The sequence below is a fragment of the Plecotus auritus genome (assembly GCF_963455305.1).
Source record: "Plecotus auritus genome assembly, chromosome: 2".
NCBI lineage: Eukaryota > Metazoa > Chordata > Mammalia > Chiroptera > Vespertilionidae > Plecotus > Plecotus auritus.
This window is the reverse complement of record NC_137771.1, coordinates 91,670,211-91,687,962: the sequence shown is the minus strand read 5'-3', so window position 1 is coordinate 91,687,962 and position 17,752 is coordinate 91,670,211. Positions and strand designations below refer to the sequence as shown.

Genomic DNA, 17,752 nt, shown 5'->3' with positions numbered 1-17,752 from the left:
GGATCGAGCTGAAACGGGCATCCAACATCCCGAGGGATATAGTAGTGCAAGAAGCGACAGGTGGCCGCTCCCACTCATCCTGGCCCCACTCATCCCAGTCAGCTAAGCATCTGCCCCCGTTTTCCACCACCGCCCTTAGCATTCCCTGGTCTGCCGCACCCAGCTATGGAGAAGTGGGTCCTAGGGCAGAGCTCCCGCGGCCTTGCTAGGGGTTCAGGCTGAGGCTCGGAGAAGTGGAGTGAGTGCCTGAGGGGCACCCAGGGCAGGCTGGGGAGTCACCATAGCTGCATGGCAAGGCCGCCCACTTCACACACACTCCTGCAAGTCCTGGGGTGGCTCTGGTCTGATAGGAGGAGGCGTGCGCTAGGGAAGGAGTTTGTGGTCTCTTTTTTCCCTCCCTCCGTCCCACAGTCGCAGCTGCCCTGGGAGGACACGGCCAGCCGGAGGGGTTGACAGGGGTCGGGGGTGCCACACCTCTAGAGTGGTGCCTCGAGAGCAGCGGAATTTGGAGCAATGGCCCAGCCTCCCAATGTGAACTGCAGCTCAGCCCCACCTGCTTGCAATCTTTCAGAGACTCAATCGCCTATTTCTCTTTTCATCCATCCAAGTTGACTGCCCCCTGGTGGTCAGTGCATGTCATAGTGACTGTTGGGTCATTCGGTCACTTAGGTGTGTGTGTGTGTGTGTGTGTGTATATATATATATATATATATATATATATATATATATATATATATATAATATATATATATATATATATATATATTATATATATATATATACACACACACACACACACACACACATATAGACTAGAGGCCCGGTGCATGAAAATTCATGCACTGGAGGGGGGGGGTGGTCCCTGAGTCCAGCCTGCCCCCTCTCACAGTCCAGGAGCCCTCAGGGGTGGGAAGCGACCCAGCAATCAGGGGAAGGTGACGCCCCATCACACCTCTGCTGCTGCCACTGCCGGCAGTGCAAGCCTCGGCTGGCCCTGGTTACCTGAGCCTCAGTGGCCCTGGGCGGCTGGGCAGCCGCCATCCGAGGCTTGCCTGTGCCTTGAGCCGGCCCTGGGCGGCTGGGGGGCTGAGAGGACTGGGGGACTCTGGAGGCAGGTGTGTAGTGGGGCTGAGGGGAATGGGCACCGTCATCTTGTGGCTATGGGTGCCACCATCTTTGAGGGCGTGGCAGTCAATTAGCATATTCCCTCCTTATTGGCTGTGGGCGCCACCATCTTTGAGGGCAGGGCAGTCAATTAGCATATTCCCTCCTTATTGGCTGTGGGTGCCTCCATCTTTGCAACGGCGGGAGGGTCAATTAGCATATTCCCTCTTTATTAGATATGATTAGTACAGTTACTATAATATATATATTAACAATTTAATTTGATAATATTAGAGAGGAAATGAGAAACCAATAATTTAAAATTTTCTTTCAATTACAAAATCGGTTAGTCTTTAAGATTCAAAACCATATTGTGTACACATATACTTATTACATGGTATATGGGACAGACTGCATACTGATATTTCATAATATGACAGTTACTCTAATAATCTAACTAAAAATGAGAACTTAGGATGTCAAGTGAAATTCTAGCCTGTGCTGCCTTTTAAGGGACTTTCTCTTGATCAATTCAATCTATATTCAAACTCATCAACACAATCCCTCCCAAATCCATAATAACTATACTTATTTGAAATTTTTTTTTGCCTCTAATTTTAATCATCCATTTTTTTTCTATCAGGATAGTATCTGTTTTTCATTCTCAGCTCGAACATCATCCCCTTTATGAAAAGTTTCCTCCCACTTTTTTCCTATCAGGATAATATGTTTTTCTTTCTCAGCTCAAACATCACCCCCTTTATGAAAAGTTTCCTCCCAGCTCTCTTGGGAGTTGTTTCCTCCTTGGTGATCCCAAGTACTTTGTGCCTATTTTATCATCATACTTCCACCATTAAATCTCTTTGTTTATATGTCTTTCTTGTCCCTAGACTGTAAACTTCTGCAGGTAGAGACTGTTTCTTATTTTTACATATCCAGTGTGACAGATAGTCCTGGGTCCATTCTCCTCTCCTTTCTTTCTAGCAACATCGAATATTATTTGGAGTGGCAAATGTGTCATTGCTAGATGTTTTACACCTGCCTTCCTTTTTGCTACATGAAATGCAGATGTCAAGGTTGGAGCTCCACAGCCACCTTGTAAACATAAGCATAAGAGCAACACCTCAGGGAGATAGAAGGAAAAAAATCAGAAAGAGAGCTGACATCATAGAGCCACCATAACAGCCCTACGTTCTGGGTAGTGTGAGAGAAAAATAAGCACTTGTTAAAGCTACTATTTTTCAGGTGTCTGTTACCGGTAACTAAATACATCCCTTACCGATATACCTAGATATTCAATAACTATTCAATAAAGCATTCAAAGAATGAAGTTTGCTAAAAATAAGAAACTTGTACAGGACTACACACCCCATAGCAAGCACTTCATAAGTATTGACTAACATGCTTCTCTCCTCTGTTCTATGTGAGAGAGGCCATGACATCTCCTTGTGGCTAGAAAGACAAAGGTGCAGAAGATAATGTCTCTACCCACAGACACTATCAAACTGATGCTCACTGTTCAAAATGCTCACTGGAATCAAGGGAAGAAAAGATTTGTATAAAGTTGGGAGAAAGAGAGTCAATTGCCCAAAAATACTAGCAAAAACAAAAAGAAAGCATAAAATATTATAATAGAACTTCAATAATTTAAGTAATGCTGCCACCATGTGGCACTTATTCCCTTCTTTTAGAAATAAAATTTTATAAAGAAAAAGGTGATTATTGCCATGTGCATTAACTTTTTTAAATATATAAACTATAAACAACTTCAGTTTTAAATACTAGGCAGTTTTTCTTAAAGTGAACTACATTTAAATGGTATAAAAGCAGATGAAACTTCTAGGAAGTACTGACAGCTAGCTCTGCTTCACCATTCCTCTGTTCAGCCATGCAATCTGGGTGAAGACCACATGGACTAATTAGAGGATGTTATTGTTTGAACCAAGATAGAAGAGAACTGTAAACAATGCAGATATCCTTTTAACTCTAAAGTCTTTACAGTGTTTTTAGCTTTTCTTTTCTAATTTGAGGAAAATACTAGGAATATAATATACATAAAAGGTAGCAGAGCCTAATATGTAAAGTTTTCATACACTACACCTCAGGAAGACCAACTGGGGAGGTCACTGCGTGAAAAGATTGGACCAGGTACATTTCAAGAAAATATATTTAGTTGAAGATAATAGCTCAAACTTAGCTGACAAAATATTTTTGAGCCCTCCAGAGACCATTCTTCAAGGACAATATATGAATGCCTTGCTCCCTAGCCAGTGTGGCTCAGTTGGTTGGTTGTCAACCGATGCACTGAAAGGTTGCTGGTTTGATTCCTCGGTCAGGGCACATGCCTGGGTTGCAGGCTCAATCCCTGGTGTAGGGTGCATGCAGGAGGCAGCTGACTGATATTTTGCTCTCATGTCCATGTTTCTCTTTCTCCTTCTCCTTCTCCCTTCCTCTCTCTCTAAAATTCAACAAAAATATTTTAAAAAGAAAAAAAGAATGCCTTGCTTCATGAAGAATGGGTCTGTGTCTGTCTCATTTACCAATATAGTATTAGTTTCTGACATTCTGTCTCACACAAAATAAGGGCTTTAAAACATTTCTATAGCCTTGTATCTATCATACCCAGGGTGAAATTTTATTTTTTAGTAAACATATTCCTTAGATAATGCTTATATCACTTGCTTAGCAAATCCCTATTTTCCCTAAGACATCAAACATTGAACCCAAATTCATAAAAATTATTGTAAATTCTGAATTAATACATATTTATTTGATTGTACTTGCTACCATTTTCTCTTAATAAGTTACCAAGATTTGTCTAATACCTATATACCAGGGATTTTTAAAAAATGATGTTCTATTTAATCCTCACAAAACTTCTGTAGTATACATTATTCCCATTTATTTAAATAAGGAAACTAAGCCTCAGTAAAGCAAGTAATCATAACTAGCAAGAAGAGTGCCAGGACTTGGACTCAGATATGTCAAGTTTGAAGGCCCATGTTTTTTCTACTCTTTAAAAAAATTTTTTATCTTTATTGTTGAAGTATTACATATGTCCCCTTTTCATTCCCCACTGACTCCTCCACCTCACACCTACACCCTCCTCCCCAGACTTAACCACACTATTGTCTATGTCCATGGGTTATGCATATATACATAAAAGTCCCTTGGTTTATCTCTCCCAACCCACCTTCCCTGAGACTCATAGTCTGTTCTACGCTTCTGTCTCTGGATCTGTTTGTTGATCAGTTTGTTTTGTCCATTAGATTCCACATGAGTGAGAAATCATGTGATATTTTCTTTCTCTGACTGGATTATCTTGCTTGGCATAATATTCTCCAGGTCTCTCTATGCTGTTTCAAAGTGTAAGAGATCCATCTTTTTAATAGCTACAAAGTAGTCCATGGTGTACATGTACCACAGCTTTTTTATCTACTCATCTACTGATGAGCACTTGGGCTGTTTCCACACCTTAGCTATGTCAAGCTCCAAGGCCCATGTTTTTTCTACTCTTTAACACAGCTTCTTCTCTAAAAAGATCTTAGAGGGCTTAACAATGTAGAGTGTAGATACAACTATTCCTTGGTATAGTGAAGGACTGGTTCCAGGAACCCCTGCAGATACCAAAATTCAAAAACATTCAAGTCCCTTCCATGAAATGGCATAGTATTTGCATATAACCTAATAACCTAAGCACATCCTCCTGTAAACTGTATACCATCTCTAGATTACTTATAATAAATACATAACACAATGTAAGTGCTTTATAAATAGTTGTTATACTGCATTGTTTAGGGCAGTGGTCGTCAAACTGCGGCTCGCAAGCCACATGCGGCTCGCGAGCCGCTGTTTGCCGCTCTGTTGACTAATGAGTTTGCTGACCACTGACCTAAACTCTCGATTCCAATAATTACAGGCTGTTGTTGTTCCTTGTGATGAAGCCCCTATCCCAGTGGTCGGCAAACTCATTAGTCAACAGAGTGGCAAACCGTGGCTCATGAGCTGCATGTGGCTTGCGAGCTGCAGTTTGCTGACCACTGGTTTAGGGAATAATGACAAGAAAAAAAGTCTGTACATGTTCAATATAGACACAACCATCATAGGCCTAACTATATAATACACACCAACAACTTTAACTTTTTTCCTGAATATTTTCAATGTGCAGATGCAGAACCCACGGATACAGAGGACTGACTATAATTCCTCTCCTTTCAGACATGCTCCTGGCAACTATGTTCCATCCTAATTAAAAGAGGTATTGGCTTCAACAGGAACTGAGCTCTTGAATAGAGCATACTCAGCAGCATAAATGTAACACTTCTTTCTTCTCCATTCAAGACTCATTTCATAGAAAACATCTACATTATTTGAAGTATGACACCTATATTCTAGGGATAATTCAGCCAGTGAGGGAATTGAATTAGAGAATTCACCATTATGCCAAAACTCTATGCTTCTTTTAGTATAAAGTAGATCTCCCTGGCTGGATAGCTCAGTCAGTTACTGATACACTAAGGTGTCAGGTTCGACCAGTCAGGGAACATACAAGAAGCAACCAATGAATGCATAAATAAGTGGAACAACAAACAGATATTTCTCTCTCCCTTCCTCTCTCTAAAATCAACAACTAATATTAAAAATATACATATAAAGTAGATCTTTAAAGGGATATCTAAATTTTTTAAAATAATAACTATTTACTATTTAACCATAGTGGCAAAAAAGGATGACTTATGAAAAAGATGATTTATGATATCACTGAATGTCAAAAACCCAAGTTTTAGTCCAAGTTCTGCTACTTATTCTTTTGAATCATAGTAAGCATCTACAATGCAGCAGGCATTATTTTAGGCATTTTGAATACAACAGAAAATAAAAACAATAGGTCCTTATTCTCATGGTGCCTATATTCTAATGAAGGAAGTCAGGTAATAAGCAAGTAGATAACAAGAAAACTATCAGGTATTTATGAGAGCTTATGGTAGGCAGAATTCTAAGATGGCCCCTGAGACCCCACCCCTAGTGTATACACACCTTCTCTCAGTTATGCAATCAAACCCTAGTCTAGGTGCCGCTCTGAAGATACTCTGCAGATATATTTTAGGTCCCAAATCAGTTGACTTTAAAAAAGGGAAGTTATCCTCAATGGGCCTGACTTAAATCAGGCAAGTCTTTAATAGGGACTGGACTCCTCTTGGCAAGCACGACAGGGATTCCATGTGACGAAGACTCCACTGACAGCTTTGAAGATGGAGGGGGCCATGTGGCAAGGAATGTGAATGGCTTCTAGTAGCTCAGAGGGGCCCCTGGCTGATAGCAAGCAGAGAAACCTTATTCCACCATAGCAGAGAAGTGAGTCCTGCCACAATCATGTGAATTAGGAAGAGAACCCAGAGCCCCAAATAAGAACAAAGTCTGGACAACACCTTGATCACAGCTTTGAGAGACTGGGCAGGGAACACAGCCAGGCTTTACTCTCACTACTTTATTCTACTTTAATCTCACTAAAGAATTGGTAATAATCTTTATATAGTATGACAAGGGAATAGTCTCTGGGTAATTTTCTGAATTTTCCACATTATTGTTATCCCACAACAATAATAATGATGAAGATAGCTAACAGCTATTCCTAGGTACCAGACAGTATTCCAAAACACGCACATACAGACATGTGCATGCTTGCACATACACACCCCTTTAATCTTCACAACAACTCTTTGAGGTAGATATATGCAGATTTTGAGTAACAGAGTCTGTTGAACTCAGAAATGGTATCTAATGCTGCCGCTGTCTCTCAATTGTTATTGCTCTGTACCACAGGCTTTTTTGTAGTGATAAAAGGTTTTCTCCTTTGGCAGGTTTAGACTTCCTGCTTGTTTGGAGTCTCATTTGAAAATAAACCCCAACTTACCCAGAATCACAAAATTGTTTTTGTAACATCATTTACCATCTATCCAAAAGTAGCTTGAGATGTTAGTTTAATGCACAATGAACCAATTATATATGTACAAACCAACAGTAATATGAAATAGGATGGCGGGTTGGTGTATCAGTATTGCTGGAACATAGCACACAAGGTGGAGTGGCAGTTGGTTAAACCAGAAAAGTAGGGAACAGGTCACAGAATGATGCTTGGACTTTATCCTATAGGAGACAAACATTATAAAAGGGTAAGTCAGAGCACTCTGGCAAGGGGGTAAAGATTGGATTTTACTGGGTTGATAAAGCAGGCACACAAGTCAAAGGGTTAGAGATTTATGAGGTAGCATCCAGAAGACGTGGTCACTAAATACGGGCCCTAGAGGTGAGAGAATAGATAAGGATAATTCTCATGTTTTAACTTGAGTGCTTTGGGTGGATGCTGATGCCCCAACTGAGAAAAAAATATAAAAAATGGGTCTGGAAAACCTAGACCAATCAGTATTTAAAACCTTTTTTTTTTTGCCCTAACTGGTTTGGCTCAGTGGATAGAGCGTCGGCCTGCGAACTGAAGGGTCCCAGGTTTGATTCCGGTCAAGGGCATGTACCTTGGTTGCGGGCACATACCCAGTAGGGAGTGTGCAGGAGGCAGCTGATCGATGTTTCTCTCTCACCGATGTTTCTAACTCTCTCTCTCTCTCTCTCTCCCTTCCTCTCTGTAAAAAATCAATAAAATATATTAAAACAACAACAACAAAAAAATACACCTTTTTTTCACTATATGTCACGGCATAGATGAAAAAAACTGAGGTCAACAGACATTAAATATGCCAGAGTAGGTCACAGAACTTGAGCCCAAGTCACCTACCACCTAGTCTTGTGCTCCTTAAGAGTTGTTACTATTACTATTAAAGCTTTGTAGGTTTTATGAACCATGAACAGAAATCAGAAAAAAAATTTTTTTAAATATATTTTATTGATATTTTACAGAGAGGAAGGGAGAGGGATAGAGAGTTAGAAACATTGATGAGAGAGAAACATCAATCAGCCGCCTCCTGCACACCCCCTACTGGGGATGTGCCCGCAAGCAAGGTACTTGCCCTTGACCGGAATCAAACCTGGGACCCTTCAGTCCGCAGGCCGACGCTCTATCCACTGAGCCAAACCGGTTTTGGCAGAAATCAGAAATTTTAAAACTAGAGAATGTCCCTTCCATATATGAAAATCACTAATAATTATGGCAGTATTTTTACAAAATAAATTTTAAATACTCACTTCAAATTCTTTCACAAAATAACGGGTTTCACCCTGAATAACTGGTCTGTGATCTAACAGCCTTGAATGAATTTCTCCAAGATCTATAAAGACAAAATAAAATTCATGGTTAATCCATGTTAAGTGGCACAATCTCTAGCTTGTCTTTACCTTTCTATTTCCCATAAATATATGAAGGTTAAAATCTAGTTTAGACAATGGATTAAGAGGAAATCGTATCCACTGCCAGTAAATTGATACAAGTACTTTTGAGAGCAATTTTGCAGTATCTAATAAAGCTGAAGACAAGTATACTTAGCAATTTCATGCCTACCTATGTGCTCTAGAAAAACTCTTACCCAAATGAAAAAGACTCTTATAAATGAGTGTGATGTCAAAAGAAAAACGGGAACAACCTAAACATATTCATGACAAAATACTATACATCAGCAAGTAAAATGAATACACTAGAGTTACATTTATGAACATGGATAAATTCTACAAATATTATGTTGTACACAAAAAAGGTCAGTAGGATAAAGCTATTTATATAAACTTTAAAAATATGCAAAATGATACTTCCTTTTGGGATACATACAGAAGAAATAAAACTACAAAGAAATGTATGAAAACAATAAATACCAAATTCAAGGCAGTGGTTACCTTTAGAGGAGGGAGAAGAATGCAATTTGAGTAAGATACACACTGGCTCCCCTTTTTAAAAATTTAATCAATAAACTTATTTTTTTTTTTTTTATAGCAGCTTTGGGCTTGTAGCAAAATTAAGCAGAAATCACAGAGTTCCATTATACCTCTTGTCCCCACATACCCACAATCCCCCCTCTATCAACATACCTGCACCACAGTGGTACATTTGTTACAATCAATTAACCTACATTGACACATTATTATCACTCAAAGTAAATAGTTTACATTAGGATTCACTCTCGGTGTTGAAAAATGTATAATGTCATGTATTCAACACTGTAGTATATAGAATAGTTTCATGCTCTAAAAAACCTCTGTGCTCTATTCATCCCACACAGTGGTCTTTTAATGTTTACTTAGTAAGATGGTGGGTCAGTGTTCATTATAAGTCTCTGAACTTTTTAATAGGTCTGAAAAAGACATAATTAAAAAAAAAAAAGTTCTGAATTTTAACTGTTTTGGGTGAGTCATTCTATTCATTCTACTTAGTAACAACTACATAGTTTAAGGGGTAAACCTCAAAATTCCTGGAGGAGTTAAATATCCAAATAAGAACATGTACCATTCATATTCACTCACTGGTATAATCTGTTCCTCAAGTTTCTTATTTTTGCAGACATGCAACAGGGTAAATTTCAATTCTCTATTTTAATGAGTTTTATTGGGATACATTGTAGGAAGTATGCTAAGTAAAAATATATAAATAAAAGTACTACTTTTGCTTAAATCATTCAATGGTTCATTACCTAAAACAGTTCTCTGGGAAGATACTAGGAATTAATTTTTTTAAAAATTCTACTTAGTTAAGTTTGGGAAGCAGAGAAAATCAAGTTAGACAGATTCCTTTACCTTCAATCTTCTGGGAGTCTATATCATACAGACATGAATTGTGAATGCCCAAGTGAGGACTATGCTACGCAGGAATTTATGGACCTTATTTGACAATTGAACTTATTCACATCTCAATAAACCACCAGTGTCTGGGTGAGACTAGATTCCAAGCTCCTTAGAAGCCACATAAGGGCCTCCATGGTCTGGTTCCAGCCTCATCACCTCACCTGTCAGCAATTCTGAACTACCTGCAGTTTTCCAAACTCGCCATGCTGCCTCATGCATCCTTGTCACAGTTCATACTATTGTCATCACCTGGAACCATTCCCCAATTCCCTAATCCCTGTGCTCTTCCTTCAAAACTGCTCAGACATCAAACTTCTTTAAAATTTTCACTAATTCTATCTAGCTTCCTTTAGGTTTCAAGGAATGTCCCTATTGTATGTTCCCAAAGCAACCAGTGCATATATTTCCATCATATCACTTACTAAAATTATCTCTCTCCTCCAGCAAGCATCTTTGAGACCAAATTATTTACATGTCCAGAGTGCATAAATGAATTAACATGTATTTTTCTATGTGACTTAGAAGTCATTAAGCTTTGTTGATTTTGAGAGGTCTATTTCTGTGGCCTGATATAATGGGAATTTACTTAACCTTTTGGTGAGATAATTAAATTGTTTGGAAGTAGCTAATGATCACTTCTAAAACCATGAATTTAAGATAGTACAGATTTAGGGGACAGGCAGAGGGAGAAGATTCTGAAACACACATTACTGTAGAAATTAAGCCACTAACTAGTTTTGTTATAACATTACTAGAGGCCCGGTGCCACCTGGGAGAGGGGGGGTAGTCCCTCAGCCCGGCCTGAGCCCTCTCGCAATCCGGGAGCCCTCGGGGGATGTCCGACTGACAGCTTAGGCCTGCTCCCCACAAGGAACGGGCCTAAGCTGGCAGTCAGACATCCTTAGCACTGCAATGGAGGTGGGAGAGGCTCCTGCCACTGCTTCTGTGCTTGCCAGCTGTGAGCCCAGCTTCTGGCTGAGCAGCGCTCCCCCTGTGAGAGCACACTGACCACCAGGGGCAGCTCCTGCATTGAGCGGGATATGGCCCAAACTGGCTCTCCGACATCTCCTGAGGGCCCCCAGATTGCGAGAGGGTGCAGGCCAGACCGAGGGACCCCACCAGTGCACGATCGGGGCCAGGGAGGGATGTGGGAGTTTGGCCAGCAGGGAAGGGACCACGGGAGGGCTCCAGGGTGTGTCTGGCCGGTCTCGCTCAGTCCCGATCGGCCAGACCCCAGCAGCAAGCTAACCTACCAGTTGTACTGTCTGCCCCTGGTGGTCAGTGCATGTCATAGTGACTGGTCGACTGCCTGCCCCCTGATGGTCAAGTGTATGTCATAGCGACTGGTCGACTGCCTGCCCCTGGTGGTCAAGTGTATGTCATAGCGAGCAGTTGAGCGACCTTAGCATATCATTAGCATATTACATTTTGATTGATTGAAAGGATGAATGGACACTTAGCATATTAGGCTTTTATTATATAGGATAGGATAATAAAACAAGCACATTATAATAATTCAGAGTTTGTTGGAGTCCCAAGGATTACAAATACGTAGTCTCTAAAAATAATGTAAACAAATTTAAGCTACATATTTTCACACAGCTACATGGGAAGCATCCTTTTGTTGCTTGATATCTATATATATAAAAGCCTAAGCTACCGTTATGACCGAACAACTGCAATGACAGGTCACTATAATGCGCACTGACCACCAGGGGGCAGACGCTCAATGCAAGAGCTGCCCTCTGGTGGTCAGTGCGCTCCCACAGCCAACCTCCCCTGGCTGGCCAACCTCCCATGGTTCCTCCCCCACAGCCGGCCAACCTCCTGCGGCCCCTCCCCCCACCCTCCCATCACCCGATTGGGGCCAGGCCCCAGGCTAGGTCAGGGAACGGGGGATGGGTGGTGGCAGACAGGGCCCCTTTCCCAAGGGGGCCAAGGGCTGGCTCCCTCCTTGGGGCTGGCGGCCAACCTCCCATGCCCTCCCTCCCCCTGGCCGACAGACCCCGATCGGCCCGCCACCCACCTGCCGCAGTGGCGGCACAGCTGCGAGGGAAGGAGGAAGGGGGGAGGCGGGGAACCACAGGGTGGCGGGGCACTAACAATGGCAGCATCAGCATCCAGCATCAATTCCTTCTGCGCCCAGCCCAGCTACCACTGCCTCCTCTCCCAACCCTGCCAGGGCCTTTGGACCCCGATCGGCCTGGCCCCAATCTTGCCCTGATCACTGGCCAGGCCTAGGGACCCCACCCATGCACGAATTTTGTGCACCAGGCCTCTAGTACAAGATAAAAGATACCATCTTCTGTTCTCCAAAAGTTCATACTCCACTGTGGGAGTTAGACAAATATCCCTTCACACAAAAAAATAGAATTATCACTTTAATGGAAGATCAATAAGCTATGGGATTATGGAACAAGGAGGAATATAGTAAATTGCAGATCTCTCATTAAGTAAGTTTTTTACTCTGGCCTTAAATTTGGAGGCCTTCAATGTAATATGTGAAGCCTTGTATATCCTAAGGAACAATTTACTGCATTGCCATTTTTCCTGTTTATACCTTTGGTGTCAACATTTGGATGTTATTCTTCCTCACAACTAATCAAATCATCCCCTTTTCCATCCCTCCTTGTCTACTTGGACTACATCAACAGTTGGTCGCACCTCTCTATAACCTACTCCATACAGAGTCAATTCTCATGATTTGCAGAGTTATGTTTGTAAAGTTGCCATGAACACTGAACTATAGAATACTGAACTATTGCTCTTAAAAAAGAAACATGAGGTTAGGTTCCTGCAAACCTCCCTTCATATTTTTGTTAACAAAAATGCTATCTGTGTCATATAGGTTTGTTTACCAAGATCCTTGTAAAACACACCAGCCTCAGTGTTGAAGATCTCATAAATCCACAAATTTAGCTCTTCCAATAACATTTTTTCCTGTATAACACTTAGCAGGTATTTTTAAAGTTCTACAGCCTCCTGATCTGCAGAACCTGCTTCATCGGCAAGTCTAACATTTTTTCACACTGTACCACCTCTGAGAATGCCAGCCAGCACTAGCCCAGAAGGGTTTAACATTTCCCTGGCCCTTGGTAACTGAACTATAGATTTCTTTGGCTTTCAACTTTACACAGTGCTGTCCACTACACTTTCTCTATGGTTCATCATCTCATAAATCCACAAATTTAGCTGCTTTTTCCATTGCTTCATCACACCACCATAAATGTTACCTTGGCACTTTCTGAAGTGGCCTCACATACAGATTGATGAATTTTCTTCTTTTTGTCTAGATGGCTGATTAACATAGAACTCACAGCAAACAGCACTGCAGCTCATACCTGAAAGAAACTTCTCCAATAGATGCATGTATTGTCTCTCTAAGGCACATCACAGCCTTCTTGTGTTTAGGGCCACTTCTGCACTATACCTGGAAACCACTTTAAACAGCAAAACCAACAACAAAAGTTACATAAAAGTGAACATGGCACTAAATAGAGAGCAAAAAGGACACTTGTTTATTGTATGAGAGCTGAAACAAAAAGCAGTGGCGTGTTGTTCAAACATAGCTATGAATGTGCACGTAGGGCAACTAAATTTTTTTCTCTACTCTGCCTATGTGGGAATGACTATGAAAGCACCACCAACATTGATTTTGGAGTTATGAATTTACCTTAGCAAACAGGCAAACTCATAAATATGCAATCCGTAAGATAAGGACCAACGACTATCTGCCCAAGTGCTTTTCTTAAAATACAAATCTAATCACGATTCCCATACTTATTATTGGACAGTTTTCTGCCATTGAAGAAAAAGTCTTCTATGGTCTGATTTCCATGGAACTCCACCTCATTTCCCAGACACTCCTGCTGCTGTAGGCCGCATGCCTTTGCTCATGGTGTTCGAAAGTCCAAAATACCTTGCCCTCTTTTGTTAACTGCCAATACTTTATTCCTCAAGACTCAGATCAGACACTCCATCCTCCAGAAAGATGCTCCTGTCTCCCAGTCCCTACCCCTAACACCCACCCATGGGCCAGAAGCCCTCAAAGACCCAGGGCATAAGTATTGAAATCATTTATTTATATGCTTCCCTTTCACTAGACTCTAGCAACAAAATTAAATATCTGCTCACAATTGACAGTCTTCAAATAAGATGAACTAAAAATAGATTTTTTAGAATGAAAAGAATGAATGATTCCATTGAAAAAGCCAAGGCTATTCGACATATTTTCAATTGCAACTCAATTTTGGATTAACTTGAAAAACTTCCCTTGAATTATCTTTTTTTTTAAGTAAATTAAAATTAAAAAGTTCTGTACTTCAAAGGATGCAATCAACAGAGTGAAAAGGCAACCCCTGGAATAGGAGAAAATATAAGCAAATCATGTATCTGAAAAGGGGTTAATATCCAGAATAAAGAACTCCTACAACTAAAAAAACCCACGTTATTTGATTTAAAAATGGGCAAAGGACTCAAATGGACATTTCTCCAAAGAAGCTATACAAATAGCCACTAAGCATATAGAAAGATAATGAACATCACTATATATTAGGGAAATGAAAACCAGAACTACAAGATACTACCTCATAACCATTAGGAGGGACTAGCAAGGAAACAGAAAATGACAAGTCTGGGTGAGGATGTGAAGAAACTGGAATGCTTGTGCAGTTAGTGAGACTGTAATATCATACAACCACTATGGAAAACAATATGGTGATTGCTAAAAAAATTAAAAAACAGAACTATCTTTGACCCAGCAATTCCAGTTTGGGGTATATACTCAAAAAATGTGAAAGCAGGGACTCAAACATAATGTGCATACCCATATTCACAATAACCAAAAGGTGGAAGCAACAGGAGTGTTCACCCACAGATAAATGGATACACAAAATGTGGTGTGTATACATACATACATACATAAAATAGAATATTACTTAGTTTTAAAAAGGAAATTCTGGACAGGACAACCAAGATGGCGGCATAAGTGAGCACCTGAACTTGCTGCCGACCACAACCATATCAAAACTACAACTAAAAGACAAAACGAATATCATCCAGAACCATGGGAAGGCTGGCTGAGGGGAAATTCTACAACTAGAAGGAAAAAGAAAAGCACACTGAGTCAGGTAGGAGGTGTGGAAGTGAAGTGTGGAGGTACAGTGGCGCACTCGAAAGGGGCTGGCAACTGAGCATGCTGTCTTTTTCAATCGGGAGGGAGATACAAGCTCCCGACTGCTCTGAACTCCAGTTCCGGGCGAGACTCTGGGACCCAGACTCATACGGGGAGAAACTGGACTGTCTGGCTTTGGGCCAAACACGACAGCGGCTTTCTCTCAGAGGTGCTAGCAGCAATCATTGTTCCTGCACAGTGCTGCAAGACACAGAGACCTGGGAACCTCTTCGTGGCAGGACTGATGGGCAGCCATTGCTGTGATTCCCTGAGACCCCGCCCCACCCAATTTACAACCCCACCGAAGCTGTGCGCAGAGGCTTTTGCATATGAATGGCCTGGCCTTTTACAATATAAACCTAACAAACTGCAGCTGGGTCAGAAAATCCCAGAGCCGCCAAAAGAAGTCCCAAGGCTCCACAGAAGCTTGCATTGCTTCGCAGCTGGGCCTCATCTGGGCACCTCCAAACCCCAAACAAAGAGGAGGAATCTGCAGATCTCTCTGTAGCTCCTGCTGGGTGGCTTCAGGCAGTGGCTGACTTTGCACCTCTCTGGAGATCCAAGAGCCAGTGTACCCAGTGGTCAGAGTAACACCATCCAGATTACAACTCTTCACATCCATAAGAGACACACTCAGGGGGCAGACTCAGTGAGCGCCAAAGCCCCACTGAAGCAAGTCTTGCCCCATAAGGGTATCTCCAGCACAGAAGTTCTCCCATTGTAGACACAACTGGTCCTCACAGCCAATTGGCCTAGAGGGCAATTCCTCCCAGTGATACCAACGGCAATCAAGGCTTAACTACAAGACTGTGCACACAGCCCACAAAGGGGTGCACCAAGAGTGTCCACCTCAGGTAATTAGGGAGGCTGAGCCACTGGGCCCTATAGGACACCTAGGGCCACTCTATCAACACAGGGAAGCAGCCAAAATGTGGAGACAAAGAAACATGTCACAAATGAAAGAAATGGAGAAAAGCAAACTACTGGATATAGAGTTCAAAACCACGGTTATAAGGTTACTCAAGAATCTTCTAGAAACCTCCGACAAATATGGTGAGACCCTCAAGGATATGAAAAAGGACCAATTAGAAATTAAGCATACACTGACTGAAATAAAGAATAATATACAGAGATCCAACACAGACTGGAGGATCCCAAGAATCAAGTCAAAGATTTGAAATACGAAGAAGCAAAAAACACCCAACCGGAAAAGAAAAAAGAAAAAAGAACCCAAAAATATGAAGATAGTGTAAGGAGCCTCTGGGACAACTTTAAGCGTACCAACATCCGAATTTTTGGGGTGCCAGAAGAAGACAGAGAGCAAAATATTGAAAACCTATTAGAAGAAATAATGACAGAAAACTTTCCCTACCTGGTGAAAGAAATAGACTTACAAGTCCAGGAAGCACACAGAACCCCATACAAGAGGAATCCAAAGAGGACCACACCAAGACACATCATAATTAAAATGCCAAGGGCAAAAGACAAAGAGAGAATATTAAAAGCAGCAAGAGAAAAACAGTTAGTTACCTACAAGGGAGCACCCATACGACTGTCAGCTGATTTCTCAACAGAAACTATGCAGGCCAGAAGGGAGTGGCAAGAAATATTCAAAGTGATGAACAGCAAGAACCTACAACCAAGATTACTCTACCCAGCAAAGCTATCATTCAGAATTGAAGTTCAGATAAAGAGCTTCACAGATAAGAAAAAGCTAAAGGAGTTCATCACCACCAAACCAGGATTACATGAAATGCTGAAGGTATTCTTTAAGAAGAGGAAGAAGAAAAAGGTAAAGATAAAAATTATGAACAACAAAATGACATCAAATACATACCTACCAACAAGTGAATCTAAAAATCAAGTGAATAAAAAATCTGAAGAACAGAATGGACTGGTGAATATAATAGAATCAGGGACATAGAAAGGGAGTGGACTGATAATTCTCAGGGGGAAGAGGGTGTGAGGGGTGCGGGAAGAGATTGGACAAAAATCTTACACCTATTGATGAAGACAGTGGCGGGGGTAAGGGCATGGGTGGGGTGGGGAATCAGGTGGAGGGGAGCTATGGGGGAAAAAAAGAGGAACACCTGTAATAATCTGAACACTAAAGATTTATTTAAAAAAATAAATAAAAATAAAAGAGAAAAAAAATGGTTAAGAAAACTTGTTACGATGTATTTTACTACAACGAAAAAAAATTAAGTGGTAGTTCACTAAGATTACACATATAAACAATTATAATGTAGCCCTAACACCTATGCCCCACTGCTGCACTCTACAATCATAACAGCTACGGTTAAAATGAAATAGGCGGCATCCGAGGGGTGCCCGCCCTTGGTGGTGCTGAAGTGCTCGGGAATCCTATGAGGGCTTCTTCAGCATTGCAATGTGGTGGGGCTGACAGGGTAGGGATGGGGTGAAGAAAGATTGGCGATGAGAAACTGGCAGAGATCTTGTTGCAGGAAACAGGGTTGTGCGCTTTGGACTCTAACTAAATTCAGGTTCTGTGAGAATCCAGGTTGTTACTAGGTTGTAAGCTCCCAGCTCGAAGCACACGGGACCGAATGGACCTCTGTACACGTGTCTGGAGTTTCCTGTTTCAAGACGCTTTCAATAGTGATCTCATTACCTCCTGCCTGACCAGGAGCAGACAGAGCTAGAGTGGGTAAAGCCAACAACCTCGTCACACCA

At 41.4% G+C, this 17,752-nt stretch overlaps 1 protein-coding gene across 2 annotated transcripts in view; it reads right to left on the bottom strand.

Moving 5' to 3' along the window:
- Positions 1 to 17,752, bottom strand: part of BLOC1S5 (biogenesis of lysosomal organelles complex 1 subunit 5) — a 57,098-nt gene that overhangs the window by 38,901 nt on the left and 445 nt on the right. For both annotated transcript variants that reach the window (XM_080655279.1, XM_080655280.1), the window contains exon 2: positions 8,302 to 8,384. In XM_080655279.1, coding sequence (XP_080511405.1) covers positions 8,302 to 8,384 — 83 coding nt within the window. The remainder of the gene's footprint in view (positions 1 to 8,301; positions 8,385 to 17,752) is intronic.